The 24,675-nt window shown below is 42.3% G+C and overlaps 1 protein-coding gene across 2 annotated transcripts in view; it reads right to left on the bottom strand.

Annotated features, from left to right (window-relative positions):
- The window catches only part of si:ch211-236d3.4 (protein FAM107B), a 28,963-nt gene extending 4,998 nt beyond the window's left edge, over positions 1–23,965 (bottom strand). The window contains exons 1-4 of one of the 2 annotated variants that reach the window (XM_038697348.1): positions 23,927–23,965; positions 11,809–11,884; positions 6,755–6,959; positions 330–489 (exon numbers count right to left, since the gene is read on the bottom strand). In XM_038697348.1, coding sequence (XP_038553276.1) covers positions 330–489; positions 6,755–6,959; positions 11,809–11,884; positions 23,927–23,950 — 465 coding nt within the window. In that variant the 5' untranslated portion in view covers positions 23,951–23,965. Of the gene's footprint in view, positions 1–329; positions 490–6,754; positions 6,960–10,545; positions 10,709–11,808; positions 11,885–23,926 lie in introns of those variants that run through there. The other variant, XM_038697347.1, reaches the window with a different exon arrangement.
- Positions 23,966–24,675: the final 710 nt, after the last annotated feature.

Genomic DNA, 24,675 nt, shown 5'->3' with positions numbered 1-24,675 from the left:
TGCGTACCTGTGCTGTGTATCTGTGTGGTGTACCTGTATTGTGTATCTGTGTGTATATCTGTGTGCGTACCTGTGCTGTGTATCTGTGTGGTGTATCTGTGTTGTGTACCTGTGTGGTGTATCTGTGTTGTGTACCTGTGTGTGTACCTGTGTTGTGTACATGTGTGTGTATTTGTGTGGTGTACCTGTGTTGTGTACCTGTGTGGTGTATCTGTGTTGTTTACCTGTGTGCGTATCTGTGTGTGTACCTGTGTGTACCTGTGTGTGTATCTGTGTTGTGTACCTGTGTGTATACCTGTGTGTGTTAATGTTGTGTCAGTGTGTGTCACCTCCTCCAGCTTCCTGTGTCTGCGCTGCAGCTCGGCCTCCAGAGGAGAAATCTTCCTGCGAGCTTCGTCCTCCTGTTTCCTCTGCCGGATCAGCTGGTCCCTCTTCCTGGACTCCAGAACCCTCTGCAGCTCCGGCTTCCTCTCCACGCTGCCTCCCCCTCTAAACACACAGAGGTTACACTGTCACCTGATCCTTTTTACCAGAAATACTCGTCTGTCTGTGTCTTCGTGTGTCTCTGTGTGTCTGTCTTTGTGTGTCTGTTTGTGTGTGTCTCTGTTTGTGTCTCTGTGTGTCTTTGTGTGTCTGTCTGTGTCTGTGTGTGTCTCTGTGTGTCTCTGTGTGTGTCTCTGTGTGTCTCTGTGTGTGTATCTGTGTCTCTGTGTTTGTGTCTGTTTGTGTCTGTGTGTCTCTGTGTTTCTGTGAGTGTCTGTCTCTGTGTGTCTGTCTGTGTGTGTCTCTGTGTGTCTGTCTGTTTGTGTCTGTGTGTGTCTCTGTGTGTGTCTCTGTGTCTGTGTGTGTCTCTGTGTGTCTGTCTCTGTCTGTGAGTGTCTGTATCTGTGTGTCTCTGTGTGTGTCTGTGTCTCTGTGTGTCTGTTTGTGTCTCTGTGTCTCTGTGTGTCTTTGTGTGTCTGTCTGTGTCTGTGTGTGTCTCTGTGTGTCTCTGTATGTGTATCTGTGTCTCTGTGTGTGTCTGTGTGTCTCTGTGTTTGTGTCTGTGTGTCTCTGTGTTTCTGTGAGTGTCTGTCTCTGTGTGTCTGTCTGTTTGTGTCTGTGTGTGTCTGTATCTGTGTGTCTCTGTGTGTCTGTCTATGTGTCTCTGTGTGTCTGTTTGTGTCTCTGTGTGTCTGTTTGTGTCTCTGTGTCTCTGTGTCTCTGTGTCTGTGTGTGTCTCTGTGTCTGTCTGTGAGTGTCTGTCTATGTGTCTCTGTGTGTCTGTTTGTGTCTCTGTGTCTGTGTGTGTCTCTGTGACTGTCTGTGAGTGTCTGTCTCTGTGTGTCTGTCTGTTTGTGTCTCTGTGTCTGTCTCTGTGTGTCTCTGTGCGTGTCTCTGTGTCTGTGTGTGTCTCTGTCTCTGTCTCTGTGTATCTGTCTCTGTGTGTCTCTGTGTGTGTCTGTGTGTGTCTATGTGTCTCTGTGTGTCTGTTTGTGTCTCTGTGTGTGTCTCTGTGTGTCTGTCTGTTTGTGTCTCTGTGTCTGTCTCTGTGTGTCTCTGTGCGTGTCTCTGTGTCTGTGTGTGTCTCTGTCTCTGTGTGTCTGTCTCTGTGTGTCTCTGTGTGTCTCTGTGTGTGTCTGTGTGTGTCTATGTGTCTCTGTGTGTCTGTTTGTGTCTCTGTGTCTCTGTGTGTGTCTCTGTGTGTCTGTCTGTTTGTGTCTGTGTGTGTCTCTGTGTCTGTCTCTGTGTGTCTGTCTCTGTCTGTGAGTGTCTGTTTCTGTGTGTCTCTGTGTGTCTGTCTGTGTGTGTCTGTGTGTGTCTGTGTGTGTCTCTTTGTGTCTGTCTGTTTGTGTCTGTCTCTGTGTGTGTCTGTGTGTGTCTGTGTGTGTCTCTGTGTGTGTCTCTGTGTGTCTCTGTGTGTCTCACCTGATCCTTTTTACCAGAAATACTCGTCTGTCTGTGTCTTCGTGTGTCTCTGTGTGTCTGTCTTTGTGTGTCTGTTTGTGTGTGTCTCTGTTTGTGTCTCTGTGTGTCTTTGTGTGTCTGTCTGTGTCTGTGTGTGTCTCTGTGTGTGTCTCTGTGTGTCTCTGTGTGTGTATCTGTGTCTCTGTGTTTGTGTCTGTTTGTGTCTGTGTGTCTCTGTGTTTCTGTGAGTGTCTGTCTCTGTGTGTCTGTCTGTGTGTGTCTCTGTGTGTCTGTCTGTTTGTGTCTGTGTGTGTCTCTGTGTGTGTCTCTGTGTCTGTGTGTGTCTCTGTGTGTCTGTCTCTGTCTGTGAGTGTCTGTATCTGTGTGTCTCTGTGTGTGTCTGTGTCTCTGTGTGTCTGTTTGTGTCTCTGTGTCTCTGTGTGTCTTTGTGTGTCTGTCTGTGTCTGTGTGTGTCTCTGTGTGTCTCTGTGTGTCTCTGTGTGTGTCTCTGTGTCTCTGTGTGTGTCTGTGTGTCTCTGTGTTTGTGTCTGTTTGTGTCTGTGTGTCTCTGTGTTTCTGTGAGTGTCTGTCTCTGTGTGTCTGTCTCTGTGTGTGTCTGTCTGTGTGTGTGTCTGTGTATGTCTGTGTGTCTCTCTGTGTGTCTGTGTGTGTCTGTCTGTTTGTGTCTGTGTGTGTCTCTGTGTCTCTGTGTGTGTGTCTGTTTGTGTCTGTGTGTCTGTCTCTGTCTGTGAGTGTCTCTGTGTGTGTCTCTGCGTGTCTCTGTCTCTGTGTGTCTGTGTGTCTCTGTGTGTCTCTGTCTGTGTGTGTCTGTTTGTGTCTCTGTGTGTCTCTGTGTGAGTGTCCTGAGTGTGTCCTCCAGCAGAGGGCGCTCTGCTATAACTCCAGACTGAACGAACCCTTCTGGGTCTCAGACTTCCTCCTGACTCACGAGAGAGACGACCTCTGTGTTCACGCTCTGAGTGTTAACGAGTGTGGAGGTGAAAACTTTCCCAGCGTCCTTGGCGGCGCAGGCCTGGGAGGTGGGAGGCTGTTGCTTAGCAGCGGTGGAGACAAGGAAACCACCAAATCCTGCTCTGTGATTGGTCTGGGGGTGTCCAGACTGGAAACATGTTTTTATGTTAAGTCATGAACCCTCGATGACCTGGACCAGCTGTTTCCTGCAGCGAGTCAGAGAGCAGTGTCTCCTGATGGACAGGAAGAGGTGAGGCGAGTCTTCCTCCACCGCCATTACAAGCTCGCCTCACCTCTACTCGTCTTTCTAGGTTTTCCATTAGAGAAAAAACATGTCCTAAACCCGTCCTACCTTCTGTCCTCGCTTCCTAAACCCGTCCTACCTTCTGTCCTCGCTTCCTAAACACATCCTACCTTCTGTCCTTGCTTCCTAAACACGTCCTAAACCTCTCTTACCTTCTGTCCTCGCTTCCTAAACATGTCCTAAACACGTCCTACCTTCTGTCCTCGCTTCCTAAACACGTCCTACCTTTTGTCCTCGCTTCCTAAACATGCCCTACCTTCTGTCTTCGCTTCATAAACCCGTCTTACCTTCCGTCCTCCCTTCATAAACCCGTCCTAAACACGCCCTACCTTCTGTCCTCGCTTCTTAAACATATCGTACCTTCTGTCCTTGCTTCCTAAACACATCCTACTTTCTGTCCTTGCTTCCTAAACACATCCTACCTTCTGTCCTCGCTTCCTAAACTCATCATATTTTCTGTCCTTGCTTCCTAAACTCGTCATATTTTCTGTCCTTGCTTCCTAAACACACCCTACCTTCTGTCCTCGCTTCCTAAACTTGTCATACTTTCTGTCCTTGCTTCCTAAACACGCCCTACCTTCTGTCCTCGCTTCCTAAACACACAGTACCTTCTGTCCTCGCTTCCTAAACTTGTCCTACCTTCTGTCCTCCCTTCATAAACCCGTCCTAAACACGTCCTACTTTCTTTCCTCGCTTTCCAAACACATCCTACTTTCTATCCTCGCTTCCTAAACACATCCTACTTTCTTTCCTCGCTTCCTAAACACGTCCTACATTCAGTCCTCGCTTCCTAAACACATCCTACCTTCAGTCCTCGCTTCCTAAACACATCCTACCTTCAGTCCTTGCTTCCTAAACACGTCCTACCTTCTGTCCTTGCATCCTAAACACATCATACTTTATGTCCTTGCTTCCTAAACACGTCCTACCTTCTGTCCTCACTTCCTAAACACATGCTACCTTCTGTCCTCGCTTCCTAAACATGTCATACTTTCTTTCCTCGCTTCCTAAACATGTCATACTTTCTTTCCTCGCTTCCTAAACATGTCATACCTTCTTTCTTCGCTTCCTAAACACGTCCTACCTTCTGTCCTTGCTTCCTAAACATGTCATACTTTCTTTCCTCGCTTCCTAAACATGTCATACTTTCTTTCCTCGCTTCCTAAACACGTCCTACCTTCTGTCCTTGCATCCTAAACACGTCATACTTTCTGTCCTTGCTTCCCAAACACGTCCTACCTTCTGTCCTCACTTTCTTTCCTCGCTTCCTAAACATGTCATACTTTCTGTCCTTGCTTCCTAAACTCGTCATACTTTCTGTCCTTGCTTCCTAAACACATCCTACATTCTGTCCACACTTCCTAAACACGTCCTACCTTCTGTCCTCACTTCCTAAACACATCCTACCTTCTGTCCACGCTTCCTAAACACGTCCTACCTTCTGTCCTCGCTTCCTAAACACGTGCTACCTTCTGTCCTCGCTTCCTAAATATGTCATACTTTATTTCCTCGCTTCCTAAACACGTACTACATTCTGTCCTCGCTTCCTAAACATGTCATACTTTCTTTCCTCGCTTCCTAAACACATCCTACCTTCAGTCCTCGCTTCCTAAACACATCCTACCTTCAGTCCTTGCTTCCTAAACACGTCCTACCTTCTGTTCTCGCTTCCTAAATATGTCATACTTTATTTCCTCGCTTCCTAAACACGTACTACATTCTGTCCTCGCTTCCTAAACATGTCATACTTTCTTTCCTCGCTTCCTAAACACATCCTACCTTCAGTCCTCGCTTCCTAAACACATCCTACCTTCAGTCCTTGCTTCCTAAACACGTCCTACCTTCTGTCCTTGCATCCTAAACACATCATACTTTATGTCCTTGCTTCCTAAACACGTCCTACCTTCTGTCCTCACTTCCTAAACACATGCTACCTTCTGTCCTCGCTTCCTAAACATGTCATACTTTCTTTCCTCGCTTCCTAAACATGTCATACTTTCTTTCCTCGCTTCCTAAACATGTCATACCTTCTTTCTTCGCTTCCTAAACACGTCCTACCTTCTGTCCTTGCTTCCTAAACATGTCATACTTTCTTTCCTCGCTTCCTAAACATGTCATACTTTCTTTCCTCGCTTCCTAAACACGTCCTACCTTCTGTCCTTGCATCCTAAACACGTCATACTTTCTGTCCTTGCTTCCCAAACACGTCCTACCTTCTGTCCTCACTTTCTTTCCTCGCTTCCTAAACATGTCATACTTTCTGTCCTTGCTTCCTAAACTCGTCATACTTTCTGTCCTTGCTTCCTAAACACATCCTACATTCTGTCCACACTTCCTAAACACGTCCTACCTTCTGTCCTCACTTCCTAAACACATCCTACCTTCTGTCCACGCTTCCTAAACACGTCCTACCTTCTGTCCTCGCTTCCTAAACACGTGCTACCTTCTGTCCTCGCTTCCTAAATATGTCATACTTTATTTCCTCGCTTCCTAAACACGTACTACATTCTGTCCTCGCTTCCTAAACATGTCATACTTTCTTTCCTCGCTTCCTAAACACATCCTACCTTCAGTCCTCGCTTCCTAAACACATCCTACCTTCAGTCCTTGCTTCCTAAACACGTCCTACCTTCTGTTCTCGCTTCCTAAATATGTCATACTTTATTTCCTCGCTTCCTAAACACGTACTACATTCTGTCCTCGCTTCCTAAACATGTCATACTTTCTTTCCTCGCTTCCTAAACACATCCTACCTTCAGTCCTCGCTTCCTAAACACATCCTACCTTCAGTCCTTGCTTCCTAAACACGTCCTACCTTCTGTCCTTGCATCCTAAACACATCATACTTTATGTCCTTGCTTCCCAAACACGTCCTACCTTCTGTCCTCACTTTCTTTCCTCGCTTCCTAAACATGTCATACTTTCTGTCCTTGCTTCCTAAACTCGTCATACTTTCTGTCCTTGCTTCCTAAACACATCCTACATTCTGTCCACACTTCCTAAACACGTCCTACCTTCTGTCCTCACTTCCTAAACACATCCTACCTTCTGTCCACGCTTCCTAAACACGTCCTACCTTCTGTCCTCGCTTCCTAAACACGTGCTACCTTCTGTCCTCGCTTCCTAAACATGTCATAATTTCTTTCCTCGCTTCCTAAACATGTCATACTTTCTTTCCTCGCTTCCTAAACACGTCCTACCTTCTGTCCTTGCATCCTAAACACGTCATACTTTCTGTCCTTGCTTCCCAAACACGTCCTACCTTCTGTCCTCACTTTCTTTCCTCGCTTCCTAAACATGTCATACTTTCTGTCCTTGCTTCCTAAACACATCCTACATTCTGTCCACACTTCCCAAACACGTCCTACCTTCTGTCCTCGCTTCTTAAACTCGTCATACTTTCTGTCCTTGCTTCCTAAACACGTCCTACCTTCTGTTCTCGCTTCCTAAATATGTCATACTTTCTTTCCTCGCTTCCTAAACACGTACTACATTCTGTCCTCGCTTCCTAAACATGTCATACTTTCTTTCCTCGCTTCCTAAACACATCCTACCTTCTCTCCTCCCAGTTGTAGTCAAACAGTCTCGTACCGTTTGCAGCTGCTCATCAGCTCGCGGTGAAGCTCCTGGTGACTTTTTGAAGCTTTGACAGGATTCACCAGCTTCTTGGGTTTTATGAGATCTTCATCCTCGTTTCCCTCATGGTAGTCCGGCTGGGGGACGTAGCTGGACACGGGGGACGGTTTCCTGTGGATGCCCTCAGACCGGTGCTGCTGCAGGTCTGCATATGCGGAGGCTGCCGACACAAGCAGGATAACATTCAGGTTACATGGACTCAAACATCTCACATCAAATACAAACTCCCTGCTCTCCAGAGGACGGGCCCTTCAGACTGACTCCATGATGTTCCCCCAGGACAAACCGGACACTCTGAGTTAAGGTTGAGTGAAAGGTCAGGATGTGGCCTGTGAACTGGCCATGACGTCACGTGGTGTCTCTTTGAGTTTCTGTCCGCCGTCTGACAGAAGAAAGGACAGATTAACGGGCATCTGATCCGAGTCCTCAGATATTCTGGGAGACGGCGATCAGATGTCATACAGTTCACTTCAAACAATGACCCCTTTCTCAAGTGCAACCAGAGACCGACTTCCTCTGCTGCTTCATATTTCACAAAAATGAAGCGAGCTCTGAGAAACACAGCTGCAGCACCTGGCCAAAAGTATGTGGACAGCTGCTCTGACTCTTCTGGTCTCAGGTTTTTCTCCAGATGTTGAACCTGGCTGGGAGCCAGTGATTTAGGAGGATGACAATGAGCTGCTGAACTGTTACAGAAGAAATATTTCATATTAATTTGAATATATCACAAAAAACTAAAAGTCTTTGGGTTCTAGAAATGAAGACGTCTTTTTGACAAAGAGGGACATTTTAAAGTACTCTTGTGTGTTCCTGAATCTGACTGTGCTGTTTGGACTCTGATTCAACACTCAGCCAGAGTCAGGATGGTTTAAAGGTCCCAGTATGAGCTTTATTCTGCGCCCTGAAACCTGAGCCAGACGTTAGGCAGGTATCTGACACCTGTACCTGAGTATTAGTGTTTAAATCCTCTTCAGAGTAAACCTACAAAGGGGCTGACCCAGCAGGTGCTGCCCTCCACCAACGCTCAGTCCTCTTTTGTCTCGTGTGACCACACAGACATGCTTCTACTGTAATCAGTGCAGCTGCATTCAAGTGTATTATGTACATATCTACATTGAGGATCCACTGATGGAGGGCGGAAGCTGCTGCTTCACCACGAGGCCGGTGTCGAGACGTGTTCCTGAGGCAGTTTATAGTCACTCTGTGGAGACCGGACCGACGTGTTAGCAGCTCTGTATGCTCTGTGGTTTGAATGTTAGTTTCACTCCTGTCTTCCTGTTTCATTTCACATTAAAAGCTTCCCATTGGCGAACCAGCAGGAGGCTTTTATTGTGAAGACATTACAGGAAACACAAAGTGTTTATCTTGGAGTTAGTGAGCTACGTTAGCGGTGCTTTTCTTCAATAAAAACAGGTCAAGGTGACCAGTTATGGATGTATTCTTCAGTATTTTGTCACAGGGAGGAAACAGTCCAAACAGCCAGAGAGCTGAAGGACCATCAGACCTCCAACACCTCAGCCAGGTGAACAGATTTACCTGGAAAACTACCTGCAGCTCAGCACGACTCACAGATGGAGGCCGAACAACATTTCTGATCCGTGTGGGATCAGCTTCAGGACCGAGCTTCTGCTCCTCCACGTTTCCACATCACATCAGCAGAGCAGAGATTCTACAAACGTTCTGATTGGATGATTCTTACACCAATGCAATGCTTTCTGGGACTTTGTTTCTTCTCAGAGTTTCGATTCAGCAGCAGAGCTGGATCAGAGGGCAGCAGGGAGTCTGGACTCTGAGATATTCTGTGGTTTCATATTGATCAGAGACAGGACGTGCAAACCAAACCCTGTGTGGTTTATCGACGTCTCTGTGAGTGCATGTTATCTGGTTACAAGCCGTGTTTCTGCTTTAGCCTGAGGAAGACTGTCTGCCTCCACCTCAGCCAGGAGGAAATGTGATCATGTTATACCTTCTTGTCAGAAGATAATGTCTTAATTCATTCATTCTGAGAAAAGGAGTTTCTAAATCACATCAAACCTGCAGCTGCAAAGTGCTGAAAGCGTCTGAAACCAAAAACATCTCGTATCATCTGTGAGTCGAAAAAATAAACCTCTTCCTGCACCTTCTGAAGTGACTCCAGGATCATTTCACAAATTTTACAAGCGATACCCTGCAACCGAAACTGTACGTGGTTCTTTAGGTTTCTAAATTCTCAGTCGTCCCAACACCATCAACAATAACAATAAGCGTAATAAGTAGTTCTGGCTGTGAAACAACATCTGAACAATTTAAAGATAATCTCAGATTTAATGAAATTAGACCAAAATCTACAGTGTAAATAAAAGTCTCTTTGGGTTTTTGGTCTCTTGCCTGAAAGATAAGTAGGTCTCTGGTGCTGTGATAACTGTTCAAACACAACAGGCTGAGGTCTGCTTTCCGCTAACATGAACTCTCAGGTCACAAACTGACTGTCGCAACCAGTCAGGCTGCGCAGCGATCGATCTGCTCCTCGAAAAACTACCCACAACTTTACTTAGTTTGTGAACCTGTTAACTGTTCACCAGAAAATCTAAACCAGGACTCAAACTCCAGACATTAAGAGACAGATCTGAATGTTGTTTTTGACCAGCACCTCGGTCACTTTGGGTTGTGTTTAAATGTCCTCCAGCTCTGCAGGACACCACGTTCTTTTACTTCTTCTGAAAATCTTTTATTACATAAGAATCTCAGCACAGAATCTGAACTCCCACTCACATCAAGTTTCTCTGCCAGCAGTGACTCCATCTTCACCATCCTACGCTCATCACGCTGCTTCATTAACAGTTAGCAGAAGCGTGCTCTCCAACACGACTCCGGACTGAATTATTCATGAAATAAATCTACAAGCAGAAATATTCAATACAAGTACACCGCCTGCAGTAGATAGAAAGTATTACTCATGAAGTCTCCAGGTACAATTTGGAGGTACTTCACTGGAATATTTTCATCTTACGCTACTGTTCTTCTATAGTTCCTGGAGGTAGTTGTTGGTTTCAGTAACGTTTTATACACAAACCAATCAAAAGCTCTCAGCAGCTGATGCAGTGTTGTAGAATATTTACCCAACAGCAGATCACAGTACTCCATGAAACGACCTCGACCAACTACAATATTAAAATGCTGCTCACAAACACACATCTGTACAAACAACCCAGTAACAATACGCTGTATATTAATATAACACTCACACCACTTTGTTGTATTTAAGTGAAGTTTAAAGTATTTTTACTCTCTCTTATTAATACTTTTACTTGACTAAAGGATGTGAATACTTCCTCCACCACTGTGGACCCCAACAATCTGTACAGCCTCGTGTTCAAGTCCTCAAATAATAAACAACATAACAAAATAAATTATATCAATAAAAAAAGAAATTCACTTCTTAAAACAACAAATAATCTCCAGCTAAACAAGTTTTTTATTCCTAAATTAACTGTTTTTAATTCCAGTTCCAAAAATGACAATAAAAAAAACAGATTTTTTATTATTAATAAGTAACTTATTTCCAGAGAAAGTTTCTGCACAGAGCAGGTTTCTGCTTTTTATATCTGTGCGTCTGTTGTCTGTGCCCAGACGATTTAAAAGGAAACCTGAAGAATAAAACTCAGAGACACAGTGAACAGAGAAACTCCCCGTCAGCTCCAATCTGAGCTCCTGCAGAAACAGACTCAGGAGGATCCAGGATCAGTCAGTCCCCCTCTGGTTCTTACCGGACTTTACCATCCCCTCCCTGGCTGTGGTGGGCTGTTCTGGACTCATCCTCTGAGCCATCTGATCCCCGTCCTGGTGTTTCAGTCTGTGTGACCCTTCATGCTCTCTGTACAAGCAGCAGCGCTCATCTCCTCCCGACTGAATCATGGAGAGTGTAAAACAACGGTCACATGATCCTCCTCCTCCTCCTCCTCCTCCTCTCAGCCTTTTCCCACGCTGCCCTCAGCTTCAGTTCAGTTTCAAGCTTCAGCAGGTTTCAAGGGTTTGAGATTTCTGAAGCCAGCAGAGTTGTGATCCTGACCTGGAGGTGGCGCTGAAACAACACCAGGGTTCATCCTCTGGTGAGTCTGACCTGCTCAACAAAGTGATCATATTTCTGAATGTATAACCTGATAATAAGCTGATTATCACTGAACAGTTCGCCACAGATTCATCCTGTGACCAAGCAGGAACCTCCGGCTCTCACGACTGAAGCTGACGCTGAAGCCCCTTAAACCTGCGTCCTCTCCAGCAGCCAGCAGGGGGCGACTCCAGCGGCTGCAGAAAGAAGTCTCTGAGAAAATGTTTCTCCTTCTCAGCTGATTTATTCCCTCAGTAAACACTTTCCTGATGAGTTTATGGTCTCAGTCGCTAGTTTCAAGTCTTCTTCAACACAGCATGATGTTCATTTAGTAAATTATGGTCCCATTTAGAGGAACAGAGACCAGGAAGCAGGGGAGGCTTTAGGGCGGGGCTACAAGCTGAATGACGACCTGTCAATCAGGATAGAGTCAATTCCGGTTTGTTTCAAGCCTTTTTGTCGCGAGCTAAAATTAGCATCCCAGCTAATATCACAGCTAACGTGAATTACAGATGCACCTTGCTAACCAAGCTAACTAGCTCCACCCTCTCTTCCATATATGGTCATGTCTGGTTCCTGGTTGGAAAAAATCAACATGGCCGAACTGCCAAACCTGAAGCTTCAAAACAGAGACTACAGAGGTGTGTGACTCCACGTCAACAGACTCACCAGTGCTACTGCAGAGACAGGATCAGGAGACTTCATGCAGTCATGTCTCTGAAGTCCTGAACCCACCGGGGACCTGTGTGAACCAGCTGACTGCAGGACGTTTAGGTCATCGATCAGTCACTCGCTCTGCTTCTGGGTTAACTCCCACATTTCACATTAAACTCCCTCTCACATGCAGCGTCTCTGACATTCTGAGCCAACAGGCCACACAGAGCACGCTCCCAGGGTGCACCTGTTCTCTCTTCAAACTCACCTCTGCCATTTGGATGCTTTCCATTTTTCACACACTGCTGCTTCGGGGGAGGCTCGTGGTCGATGCTGTACGCCTTCTGGAAAACAAAGAAGAGGAGAAGGTAAGGAAGTGATGTAAGAAGTGGCAGAGCGAGGACACCTGGAGGCGGGACGAGACCTCACCTGCTGTTTCTGTTTCAGGTAACAGAGTTCAGGTGCTGGTGGAGAAACTACAGACCGAAGGGTGGACCGAAGCTGTGATTCAGCACTTTGGGTCAAACGAACAAAACCAGGGTCGCTCGAGTTAACTATCGAACATTAAGGTCAAAATCAGGTCCCATGGTGGTCTGCTGAAGGAGGGGGGGGTATATATAAGAGCTGGTGGGAGGAGGAGAGCGCTGTTGTCGGTTTGGACCGTTTCCTGGAACAGAACCAGAACAGTCCACAACAACAGAACCCAGTGAGGACATTTCTCAGACACAGCTCCTTCTGAGACACTAAGGCTCCGCCCACGCTCCTACGTCTGCCTTGAAAACTCAGACCTGCTGCTGCGTTTCCTCCCGTCCAGACAGAAACTGCAAATCCAAAGATATTAAAATATTCTGCACTGTGTAAATAACACTTCTACACTTGTACTCTTCTCCCGGTCTGTTTCCCGCCGCCACAGTCTCTCTGTCCTCCCATGTTCCTCGCAGTAACAGTTCCACCTCTCTGTCGCTCCGTGCAGAGAAATCTCTGCTGTGGTTCTTCACCATCGCTGTTCTGCTTTCGTCTCTAGTAGAACTTTCTTCTGCAGCTGCGGAGTAGACAATCTGCTTCCTGTTTACACCGCACATGCCCAGTGTACGTGAACGGTCACGTGATGTTTTCAGTCATAGACAGAGATCAGTTCTGATATGCAGTGAGGATGGAGATCGACTTTGTTTTAAAACTCTGTTTTAGAACAGAAACGTAGTGTGGAAATAGAACCTGGAGGCACCTGGAGGCACCTGGAGACACCTGGAGACACCTGGAGGCACCTGGAGTCACCTGGAGTCACCTGGAGACACCTGGAGGCACCTGGAGACCAGCTGAGGTGGAGTTCATATTTTACAACACGTTTCCTTCACAACACATCAGCTGTTCAGATCATAGAAACGTTTGAGAGTGCAGGGTTCCTTTAAATGCTCCTTTAACAACATTCAAAACAACTTCACCTTCAAGCCCCCGTCCCCCCGTCCCCCCTCCCCCGGGTGTTTCTCAGCCGCTCGCCTCCTTTCAGACTCCGGGTCAGTTGGACGGTGTTCCCTCTGACTGAATAGACTTTGTGTTGGTTGCTAGGAGAGACTTCAGGCTTCAACATGGTGACAAGGACCTCACTGTCCCTCAGACCCCCCAGTCCTGAGGAGGGGTGCTCTGAGTAGGGGGGGTCTGTGGAGGTGACCTGAATGCTGAAGTCTGATCTGAGAAAAGGTTCCTGAAGGCGCCTTTTCTGTCCCTCGTGCTCTGGCTCCTCCCCAGGTTGAATCAGTTCAGGCTGCAGAGCTGACCTGAGCACAGTCTGCCCCCTGCTGGACGCACAGCAACATTACAGCTCTGACAGCACACAGGCCGGTGGGAGGAAAACAGCAGCCTGCGAGCCAAACCAGGGCTCCAAAAAACACAACGCTGTTTTAGAAGAGCTGTTATAATATAATCCCAAAAGATGCTGGAAACATTTTCATTGTTACTGGTAGATTTTTCATTCATTAATGAGTAAAGTGGCTCGTTGAGAGTAACACTTTAATTCTTACTAGTAAAAATAGATTAGATACTAGAACCTAATGAATAGATACTAGAACCTAATGATACTGGAACCTAATGATACTGGAACCTACTGATACTACAGCCTAATGAATAGATACTAGAACCTAATGAATAGATACTAGAACCTAATGATACTGGAACCTAATGATACTACAGCCTAATGAATAGATACGACAGCCTAATGAATAGATACTACAACCTAATGAATAGATACTACAACCTAATGAATAGATACGACAGCCTAATGAATAGATACTACAACCTAATGAATAGATACTACAACCTAATGATACTAGGACCTAATGAATAGATACGACAACCTAATGAATAGATACTACAACCTAATGAATAGATACTACAACCTAATGATACTACAGCCAAATGAATAGATACTACAACCTACTGATACTACAGCCAAATGAATAGATACTACAACCTACTGATACTACAGCCTAATGAATAGATACTACAACCTACTGATACTACAGCCAAATGAATAGATACTACAACCTACTGATACTACAGCCTAATGAATAGATACTACAACCTAATGAATAGATACTACAACCTACTGATACTACAACCTAATGAATAGATACTACAGCCTAATGAATAGATACTACAACCTACTGATACTACAGCCTAATGAATAGATACTACAACCTACTGATACTACAGCCTAATGAATAGATACTACAACCTACTGATACTACAACCTAATGAATAGATACTACAGCCTAATGAATAGATACTACAACCTACTGATACTACAGCCTAATGAATAGATACTACAACCTACTGATACTACAGCCTAATGAATAGATACTACAACCTACTGATACTACAGCCTAATGAATAGATACTACAACCTAATGAATAGATACTAAAACCTAATGAATAGATACTACAACCTAATGAATAGATACTAAAACCTAATGAATAGATACTGGAACCTAATGATACTAGAACCTAATGAATAGATACTACAACCTAATGAATAGATACTAAAACCTAATGAATAGATACTGGAACCTAATGATACTAGAACCTAATGAATAGATACTACAACCTAATGAATAGATACTACAGCCTAATGAATAGATACTAAAACCTAATGATACTAGAACCTAATGAATAGATACTACAGCCTAATGAATAGATACTACAGCCTAATGAATAGATACTAAAACCTAATGAATAGATACTGGAACCTAATGATACTACAGCCTAATGAATAGATACTGGAACCTAATGATACTAGAACCTAATGAATAGATACTACAGCCTAATGAATAGATACTACAGCCTAATGAATAGATACTAAAACCTAATGAATAGATACTGGAACCTAATGATACTAAAACCTAATGAATAGATACTACAACCTAATGAATAGATACTACAACCTAATGATACTAGAACCTAATGAATAGATACTACAGCCTAATGAATAGATACTACAGCCTAATGAATAGATACTAAAACCTAATGATACTAGGACCTAATGAATAGATACGACAGCCTAATGAATAGATACTACAACCTAATGATACTACAACCTAATGAATAGATACTGGAACCTAATGATACTACAGCCTAATGAATAGATACTACAGCCTAATGAATAGATACTACAACCTAATGATACTAGGACCTAATGAATAGATACGACAGCCTAATGAATAGATACGACAGCCTAATGAATAGATACGACAACCTAATGATACGACAGCCTAATGAATAGATACTACAACCTAATGATACTACAACCTAATGAATAGATACTACAACCTAATGATACTACAACCTAATGAATAGATACTACAACCTAATGATACTAGGACCTAATGAATAGATACTACAACCTACTGATACTACAGCCTAATGAATAGATACGACAGCCTAATGAATAGATACTACAACCTACTGATACTACAGCCTAATGAATAGAAACTACAACCTACTGATACTACAGCCTAATGAATAGATACTACAGCCTAATGAATAGATACTAAAGCCTAATGAATAGATACTGGAACCTAATGATACTAGAACCTAATGAATAGATACTACAACCTAATGAATAGATACTACAGCCTAATGAATAGATACTAAAACCTAATGATACTAGAACCTAATGAATAGATACTAGAACCTAATGATACTAGAACCTAATGAATAGATACTAGAACCTAATGATGCTAGAACCTAATGATACTATAACCTAATGAATAGATACTACAACCTAATGAATAGATACTACAGCCTAATGAATAGATACTACAGCCTAATGATACTAGAACCTAATGAATAGATACTACAACCTAATGAATAGATACTACAGCCTAATGAATAGATACTACAACCTAATGAATAGATACTACAGCCTAATGATACTAGAACCTAATGAATAGATACTAGAACCTAATTATACTAGAACCTAATGAATAGATACTAGAACCTAATGATGCTAGAACCTAATGAATAGATACTAGAACCTAATGATACTACAACCTAATGAATAGATACGACAGCCTAATGAATAGATACTACAACCTAATGATACTACAACCTAATGAATAGATACTACAACCTAATGATACTAGAACCTAATGAATAGATACTAGAACCTAATGATACTACAACCTAATGAATAGATACGACAGCCTAATGAATAGATACTACAACCTAATGATACTACAACCTAATGAATAGATACTACAACCTAATGATACTAGAACCTAATGAATAGATACTACAGCCTAATGAATAGATACTACAACCTAATGATACTACAACCTAATGAATAGATACTACAACCTACTGATACTAGAACCTAATGAATAGATACTACAACCTAATGAATAGATACTAAAACCTAATGAATAGATACTACAACCTACTGATACTACAGCCTAATGAATAGATACTACAACCTAATGAATAGATACTACAACCTACTGATACTACAGCCAAATGAATAGATACTACAACCTACTGATACTACAGCCTAATGAATAGATACTACAACCTAATGAATAGATACTACAACCTACTGATACTACAACCTAATGAATAGATACTACAGCCTAATGAATAGATACTACAACCTAATGAATAGATACTACAACCTACTGATACTACAACCTAATGAATAGATACTACAGCCTAATGAATAGATACTACAACCTAATGAATAGATACTACAACCTACTGATACTACAACCTAATGAATAGATACTACAACCTACTGATACTACAACCTACTGATACTACAACCTAATGAATAGATACTACAACCTAATGAATAGATACTACAACCTACTGATACTACAACCTAATGAATAGATACTACAACCTACTGATACTACAACCTAATGAATAGATACTACAACCTAATGAATAGATACTACAACCTACTGATACTACAACCTAATGAATAGATACTACAACCTACTGATACTACAGCCAAATGAATTGATACGACAGCCTAATGAATAGATACTACAACCTACTGATACTACAACCTACTGATACTACAGCCAAATGAATAGATACGACAGCCTAATGAATAGATACTACAACCTACTGATACTACAGCCAAATGAATAGATACGACAGCCTAATGAATAGATACTACAACCTACTGATACTACAACCTACTGATACTACAGCCAAATGAATAGATACGACAGCCTACTGAATAGATACTACAGCCTAATGAATAGATACTACAACCTACTGATACTAGAACCTAATGAATAGATACTAGAACCCAATGAATAGATACTAGAACCTAATGAATAGTTACTAGAACCTAATGATGCTAGAACCTAATGATACTAGAACCTAATGAATAGATACTGGAACCTAATGATACTAGAACCTAATGAATAGATACTAGAACCTAATGATACTATAACCTAATGAATAGATACGACAGCCTAATGAATAGTTACTAGAACCCAATGAATAGATACTAGAACCTAATGAATAGATACTAGAACCCAATGAATAGATACTAGAACCTAATGAATAGTTACTAGAACCTAATGATGCTAGAACCTAATGATACTAGAACCTAATGAATAGATACTACAACCTACTGATACTACAACCTAATGAATAGATACTACAGCCTAATGAATAGATACTACAACCTACTGATACTACAACCTAATGAATAGATACTACAGCCTAATGAATAGATACTACAACCTACTGATACTAGAACCTAATGAATAGATACTAGAACCCAATGAATAGATACTAGAACCTAATGAATAGTTACTAGAACCTAATGATGCTAGAACCTAATGATACTAGAACCTAATGAATAGATACTAGAACCTAATGAATAGATACTGGAACCTAATGATACTAGAACCTAATGAATAGATACTAGAACCTAATGATACTATAACCTAATGAATAGATACTAGAACCTAATGAATAGATACTAGAACCTAATGATACTACAACCTAATGAATAGATACTACAACCTAATGATACTAGAACCTAATGAATAGATACTACAGCCTAATGAATAGATACTACAGCCTAATGAATAGATACTACAGCCTAATGAATAGATACTACAACCTAATGAATAGATACTACAACCTAATGATACTATAACCTAATGAATAGATACTGGAACCTAATGATACTAGAACCTAATGTATAGATACTACAGCCTAATGAATAGATACTACAACCTAATGAATAGATACTACAACCTAATGATACTATAACCTAATGAATAGATACTGGAACCTAATGATACTAGAACCTAATGAATAGATACTACAGCCTAATGAATAGATACTACAGCCTAATGAATAGATACTACAGCCTAATGATACTAGAACCTAATGAATAGATACTAGAACCTAATGATACTAGAACCTAATGAATAGATACTAGAACCTAATGATGCTAGAACCTAATGATACTATAACCTAATGAATAGATACTACAACCTAATGAATAGATACTACAGCCTAATGAATAGATACTACAGCCTAATGATACTAGAACCTAATGAATAGATACTACAACCTAATGAATAGATACTACAGCCTAATGAATAGATACTACAACCTAATGAATAGATACTACAGCCTAATGATACTAGAACCTAATGAATAGATACTAGAACCTAATTATACTAGAACCTAATGAATAGATACTACAGCCTAATGATACTAGAACCTAATGAATAGATACTACAACCTAATGAATAGATACTACAGCCTAATGAATAGATACTACAACCTAATGAATAGATACTACAGCCTAATGATACTAGAACCTAATGAATAGATACTAGAACCTAATTATACTAGAACCTAATGAATAGATACTAGAACCTAATGATACTACAACCTAATGAATAGATACGACAGCCTAATGAATAGATACTACAACCTAATGATACTACAACCTAATGAATAGATACTACAACCTAATGATACTAGAACCTAATGAATAGATACTAGAACCTAATGATACTAGAACCTAATGAATAGATACGACAGCCTAATGAATAGATACTACAACCTAATGATACTACAACCTAATGAATAGATACTACAACCTAATGATACTAGAACCTAATGAATAGATACTACAGCCTAATGAATAGATACTACAACCTACTGATACTACAGCCTAATGAATAGATACTACAACCTAATGAATAGATACTACAACCTACTGATACTACAGCCAAATGAATAGATACTACAACCTACTGATACTACAGCCTAATGAATAGATACTACAACCTACTGATACTACAGCCTAATGAATAGATACTACAACCTAATGAATAGATACTACAACCTACTGATACTACAGCCAAATGAATAGATACTACAACCTACTGATACTACAGCCTAATGAATAGATACTACAACCTACTGATACTACAGCCTAATGAATAGATACTACAACCTAATGAATAGATACTACAACCTACTGATACTACAGCCTAATGAATAGATACGACAGCCTAATGAATAGATACTACAACCTAATGATACTAGAACCTAATGAATAGATACTACAACCTAATGAGTAGATACTACAGCCTAATGAATAGATACTACAGCCTAATGAATAGATACTACATCCTAATGATACTAGAACCTAATGAATAGATGCTACAGCCTAATGAATAGATACTAGAACCTAATGATACTAGAACCTAATGAATAGATACTACAGCCTAATGAATAGATACTACAACCTAATGATACTAGAACCTAATGAATAGATACTAGAACCTAATGATACTAGAACCTAATGAATAGATACTAGAACCTAATGATACTAGAACCTAATGAATAGATACTACAGCCTAATGAATAGATACTACAACCTAATGATACTAGAACCTAATGAATAGATACTACAACCTAATGAATAGATACTAGAACCTAATGAATAGATACTAGAAACTAATGAATAGATACTACAGCCTAATGAATAGATACTACATCCTAATGATACTAGAACCTAATGAATAGATACTAGAACCTAATGATACTAGAACCTAATGAATAGATACTACAGCCTAATGAATAGATACTACAACCTAATGATACTAGAACCTAATGAATAGATACTACAACCTAATGATACTAGAACCTAATGAATAGATACTAGAACCTAATGAATAGATACTAGAAACTAATGAATAGATACTACAACCTAATGATACTGGAACCTAATGAATAGATACTACTAAAATGGAATGAATTACTAGTAATGGGTGAAGTCAGCTAAAATGATAATAAGAATCAGCCTTATTGGTGATGAGTGAAATTTAGCATGACAAGCTCCTGTCCCACAGGATTTCTCTGACGTCCCTCACTAGGCTTTGCCCCACCCACTACAAAAATCTCAGACCAATCAAAACTATTGTTACGTGTCAACTAGTGTTGCAGCAACAATTCAAAATCAGTAATTGTGATCGGCTGTAAAGTTTTAGAGCGCTATAAAGCTCAAATCTTCTTTGGCCCATTTTAGCTGTCTTCACTTGACTAGTAGCATTTAAATAGCAACCAGTAAGTTTTACGGAATAAATAAATTAAAATGGTTTGCCATAATCAAGACAAAAAAAGAACTCCAAAAAATTAGTAGTATGAATGAAAATGTTACGAGCATCTTTTGGAACAGGCACTGGTATGTAAATAGTACTACTAGTACCTACTATGGATCACATCTAAACTGCAGAGCCACATAGGTTTCAATGCCAAAAATGTGCAAATAGTTACTAGTAATTAAAAAATAGTACGTTTTAAGGAATAAATGTGAAGGTGGTTTGCCATACCCTGAGTGATGGGTCAGGGGAGGTACCTGCAGGTCTGTCAGACTTTATAAGCAGCGCTACAACGGTTTCCTGTTTATTCTATCTACCTAAACTCATTGTTTGTTTGTTTATCTCGTGTCTTTGCCGCTCTAACACTGTGTATTCCCCCGTTGTGGGATTAATAAAGGATTCAAATAAACTTGACTTCTTAGCAACAGTAACTAAGGGGAGGGGGGTTAATGAAAAGTCAGACTGAATATAAGGTAAGACCCCCCACTCACACACACACACACTCGCCTCTTGTTTCTGTATTTTTAGCTGCAGGATTTTCTCTGCTGGTCTTAATCTGCCTCTCCGGTCCGAGCTGGATTTAACCCACTCCTGATCCACATCAGATGTTTCCTGTGTTTCGGGACATCAGGCTGATCCTGGATCTGTCAGAGTCACTCCTTCTTCTGATTACGTCCCCACAGCTGAAAATACTCTGCTCTGTTTGTCCTCTCAGACCAGTGTGTTCCTCCTCACACCAGTTCACACGAACCCTTCCTGTGTTTTAATTACTTCCCGCTGCCTTTCACCTGTGACCAGCTTTCATTCACATTGACAAAACTAAAAACAGATATATTTAATTTACAGTAATATTTCTTCTATAAAGATGCAAATGAATAATTTTCAGTCTTTCATTTTAACATCATTCTTAAGTCAAACTAAAAATCCCACAGAGAGCGTGCAGAAGAAGAGAAATTGAGTTTAATAAGAAGATTCTTCATGAAAACGATTCTTAGAAGTGGAGCGGTCAGTAAAATCTAACAGCAGATGATATCCTGGATCTTTATGAAACCGGCCCTCGTCTCAGCTCACATCACACGATGATGTGGAAACAGCTTAATAATCTGCTTTTAGTTGTCTCCTCTCTCCTTTATTTGTTATAAATCTTTCTGTGCATGTAGCAGGTTTGCAAAGTGAAGAAGCTCCCGTCTCCCACAGAAAACTCTGCTCCTGAACTGAACAGCTGGATTGTGGTCCAGCCTTTCCTTCAGTAACCTCTCTGCGTCACCAGCAGTAACACGCAGCATAATAATAATAATAGTAATATAATAATAGCGGCTAGTGTGGAGAAACACACAGTGACAGGACGTCCGCCTGCTGCCAAAGGTCCAACAGAAGTGAGTTGCTTCTCTCTGGAGCTGAGACGGTGACGCAGGTTGAGAAGAGGAGCTGCAGTCTGACAGAAACATGGTGTTCTTTAAATTAAATCATGGACACCTTTTCTGGAACAACCCTGAAATTATGAACCCTTTAAATGAGGTGGTCGGGATGGACGATGGGCCAGAAACTGGACTTCCCTAAAGAGACCGATGTTCATTTCCTGTTTGGAGCAAAACGTTTAATGTTGACTTTTTATTAAAGTTATGTAACATTATTTAACCCCAAACCATGATCTTTTCATCAACCTTACTAAGATGTTTTGGTGCCTAAACCTGACCAATCCAAAGAAGGTTAAAGTCCAGGGCAGCTGGATACTAGAAGACGTTTCATCCCTCATCCAAAGGACTTCAGTTCAGAAGCGACGGCCTCTCAACCCGGGTGTAGATGCTTCCTTCACACCTCTTTCAAACCATCCATCCTCTCTGTCTAAAATGTGCACCTGGTGGTCCTCAAACAAGTGTCCTCTGTCCTTCAGATATAAGTAACCTTGACCTGAGGAGTTGGATCTTCCTTCCCACAGAAGTTAAACAGCTGAGTTTCCCTGACAGTCAGTCAGAACTGAAGAAGTCTCTTGGATGAGGGATGAAACGTCTTCGAGTATCTTGAACCAAGTCCAGCTGCCCTTGACTTTAACCTTCCTTGGATAACTCTGACCTGGATGACTGAGAACCTTCACAGACACCTAAATCTCACCGACGGTTCACAATGTTTCCACTAGTTTTATTTTGAAAGTCTAACAGGATGTTGCATATTTATTCTTGCTAATTTGACTACATGTCCAAAGGGTAGCCAGTGAGTTCAAATGGGGTCTTGACCGAGCGACCATCTGTGAAGAGCTGGGAGTGCGAAGGCGTTGGTCTGCGCCCCAGTACGACCCTTCCTGTGCAGAAGATCCTGGTCGGAGCACGGGCTGTGAAGCGACTGGAGGAGTGGGACTACACGAGCAGACTCTGGAACACCTTGGAGTGGAGCAGAACACCTTCAGTGCCTCTGACAGCCTCTGGGCCGGAGCCTGCTGTCCCTTCGGTCAGGATGTGATCTTTGTGAACGAGCTCGGTTCAGGAGTGCAGGTGGAGCAGACTCCCGGTCATGGTTAAGCTGTTTCTACGTCCGCCTGGGTCTCGCTGTGGAGGTGAAACGGGGCTCGAACGCACGGCTGTGGTTTCACGTGTCTGGTGTTGAAATGTACTGATTCAGACCTGCAGGACGAGGCGGCCCGAAGCCTCGGCACGAGCAGCTGCTGGTGAAGCAGGACGAGGCCAGTGAACGCAGCACAACGGGGTTTTTAAAAGGTACTTTGAGTGGAGCAGCAGCTGACAGACCTCCGCAACGCTGCGTCTTTCTGTAAACGTGCCGAGACGAACATGAGAGTCTCCTTTTAAATCCTGCTTATGGACTCAAAGGAAAACATTTATAACTCGTCTCTGTGACCAACACAAACGCCGTCTGTCCTCGTCTCCACCTGCTGCTGCTGACGGGAACCACTAAAAATAGGCTCATGAGTCGAGCGGGACGCTGCAGCCACATGACCCGGTTCAGATGCCGCCGCCGTCAGCTGTTGGTCACCCTGCTTCAACAGGTGTGTCCCGCCCCACAGCTCCAAGATTTACGGGCGTTCTCAGGGAATCTTTGCGATTTGGGCTCAAAAATAACTTTAATGAGAAACTGAACATCAACATTTTCTGACAACCACGAGTCAACGAGTCGTCGCTCTCACCAGGTCCTTCGAGTCGGTCTGGAAACTGTAGAGGAATTTTTCATGTGGCCAACAAAAGTACTGTGAAAACAAACAAACAGCCTTCAGACCAACGACAGAGCTGCACTGACCTTCTTTCCATACACGGCTCCCATTCTTCAGCCCTCTGCGGAGGCAGCTTCATAACACCAAACCAAACCTGAGCCGGAAGAGAGTCGGTCTGAGCTGAAGCAGTCAGAGTCTGACCGGGAGGAGGAGGAGGAGGAGTCCTGCCACCTGTTACTGCCTGACTCTCTGCTCTCAGCTGTGAGGAGTTAAGATGCTCTAACTGGATTACTGTAATTGGTACTGACACGGCGAGAGAGAGTCAGAGGAAAAATCTTCAGTCTAAAAGTTTCTCCTGGAATCATTTCTGAAAGTTGTGCAGAATTCCTGCTCACCTGATGTTAGCATGTTGCCCTGTTAGCTTAGCCTAGCTAATGATCAGCTCCCTCTTAGCTGATGTTGAGAGCTTTTCTGTTTGAAGGGGCGATGGACAAGTGGATAAGAAACATGAAGACCTGGGTTTGATTCCCACTGCGACACGTCCACCAACGTGTCCCTGAGCAAGACACTTAACCCGTGGTTGCTCCAGAGGCGTGCGACCTCTGACGTACGAAGCAGCTGTAAGCTAAATGAACAATAAGATTCTTTAAACTCTCGCAGCCAAACGTCACATGACGTCTCTGTAAGATTCTTTTCCTCTCTGTGTGGATCAGCAGGTCTGTCTTTACTTCAGGATTATATTTAGGTGCTGGATCTAATGTCAGGAACGGGCTGCTTGTTGAAGCTGACTGAGCCGTTACCTGCCACTAGATGGCGCTGTTGCTCGACCCAGCAG

The sequence above is a fragment of the Micropterus salmoides genome, unplaced genomic scaffold, assembly GCF_014851395.1.
Source record: "Micropterus salmoides isolate LMB-PRFRI ecotype aquatic unplaced genomic scaffold, ASM1485139v1 Ms_hic_scaffold_4, whole genome shotgun sequence".
In the NCBI taxonomy this organism is placed as follows: domain Eukaryota; kingdom Metazoa; phylum Chordata; class Actinopteri; order Centrarchiformes; family Centrarchidae; genus Micropterus; species Micropterus salmoides.
The sequence above is the reverse complement of the archived record's forward strand: the minus strand, read 5'-3'. Positions and strand labels throughout refer to the sequence as shown.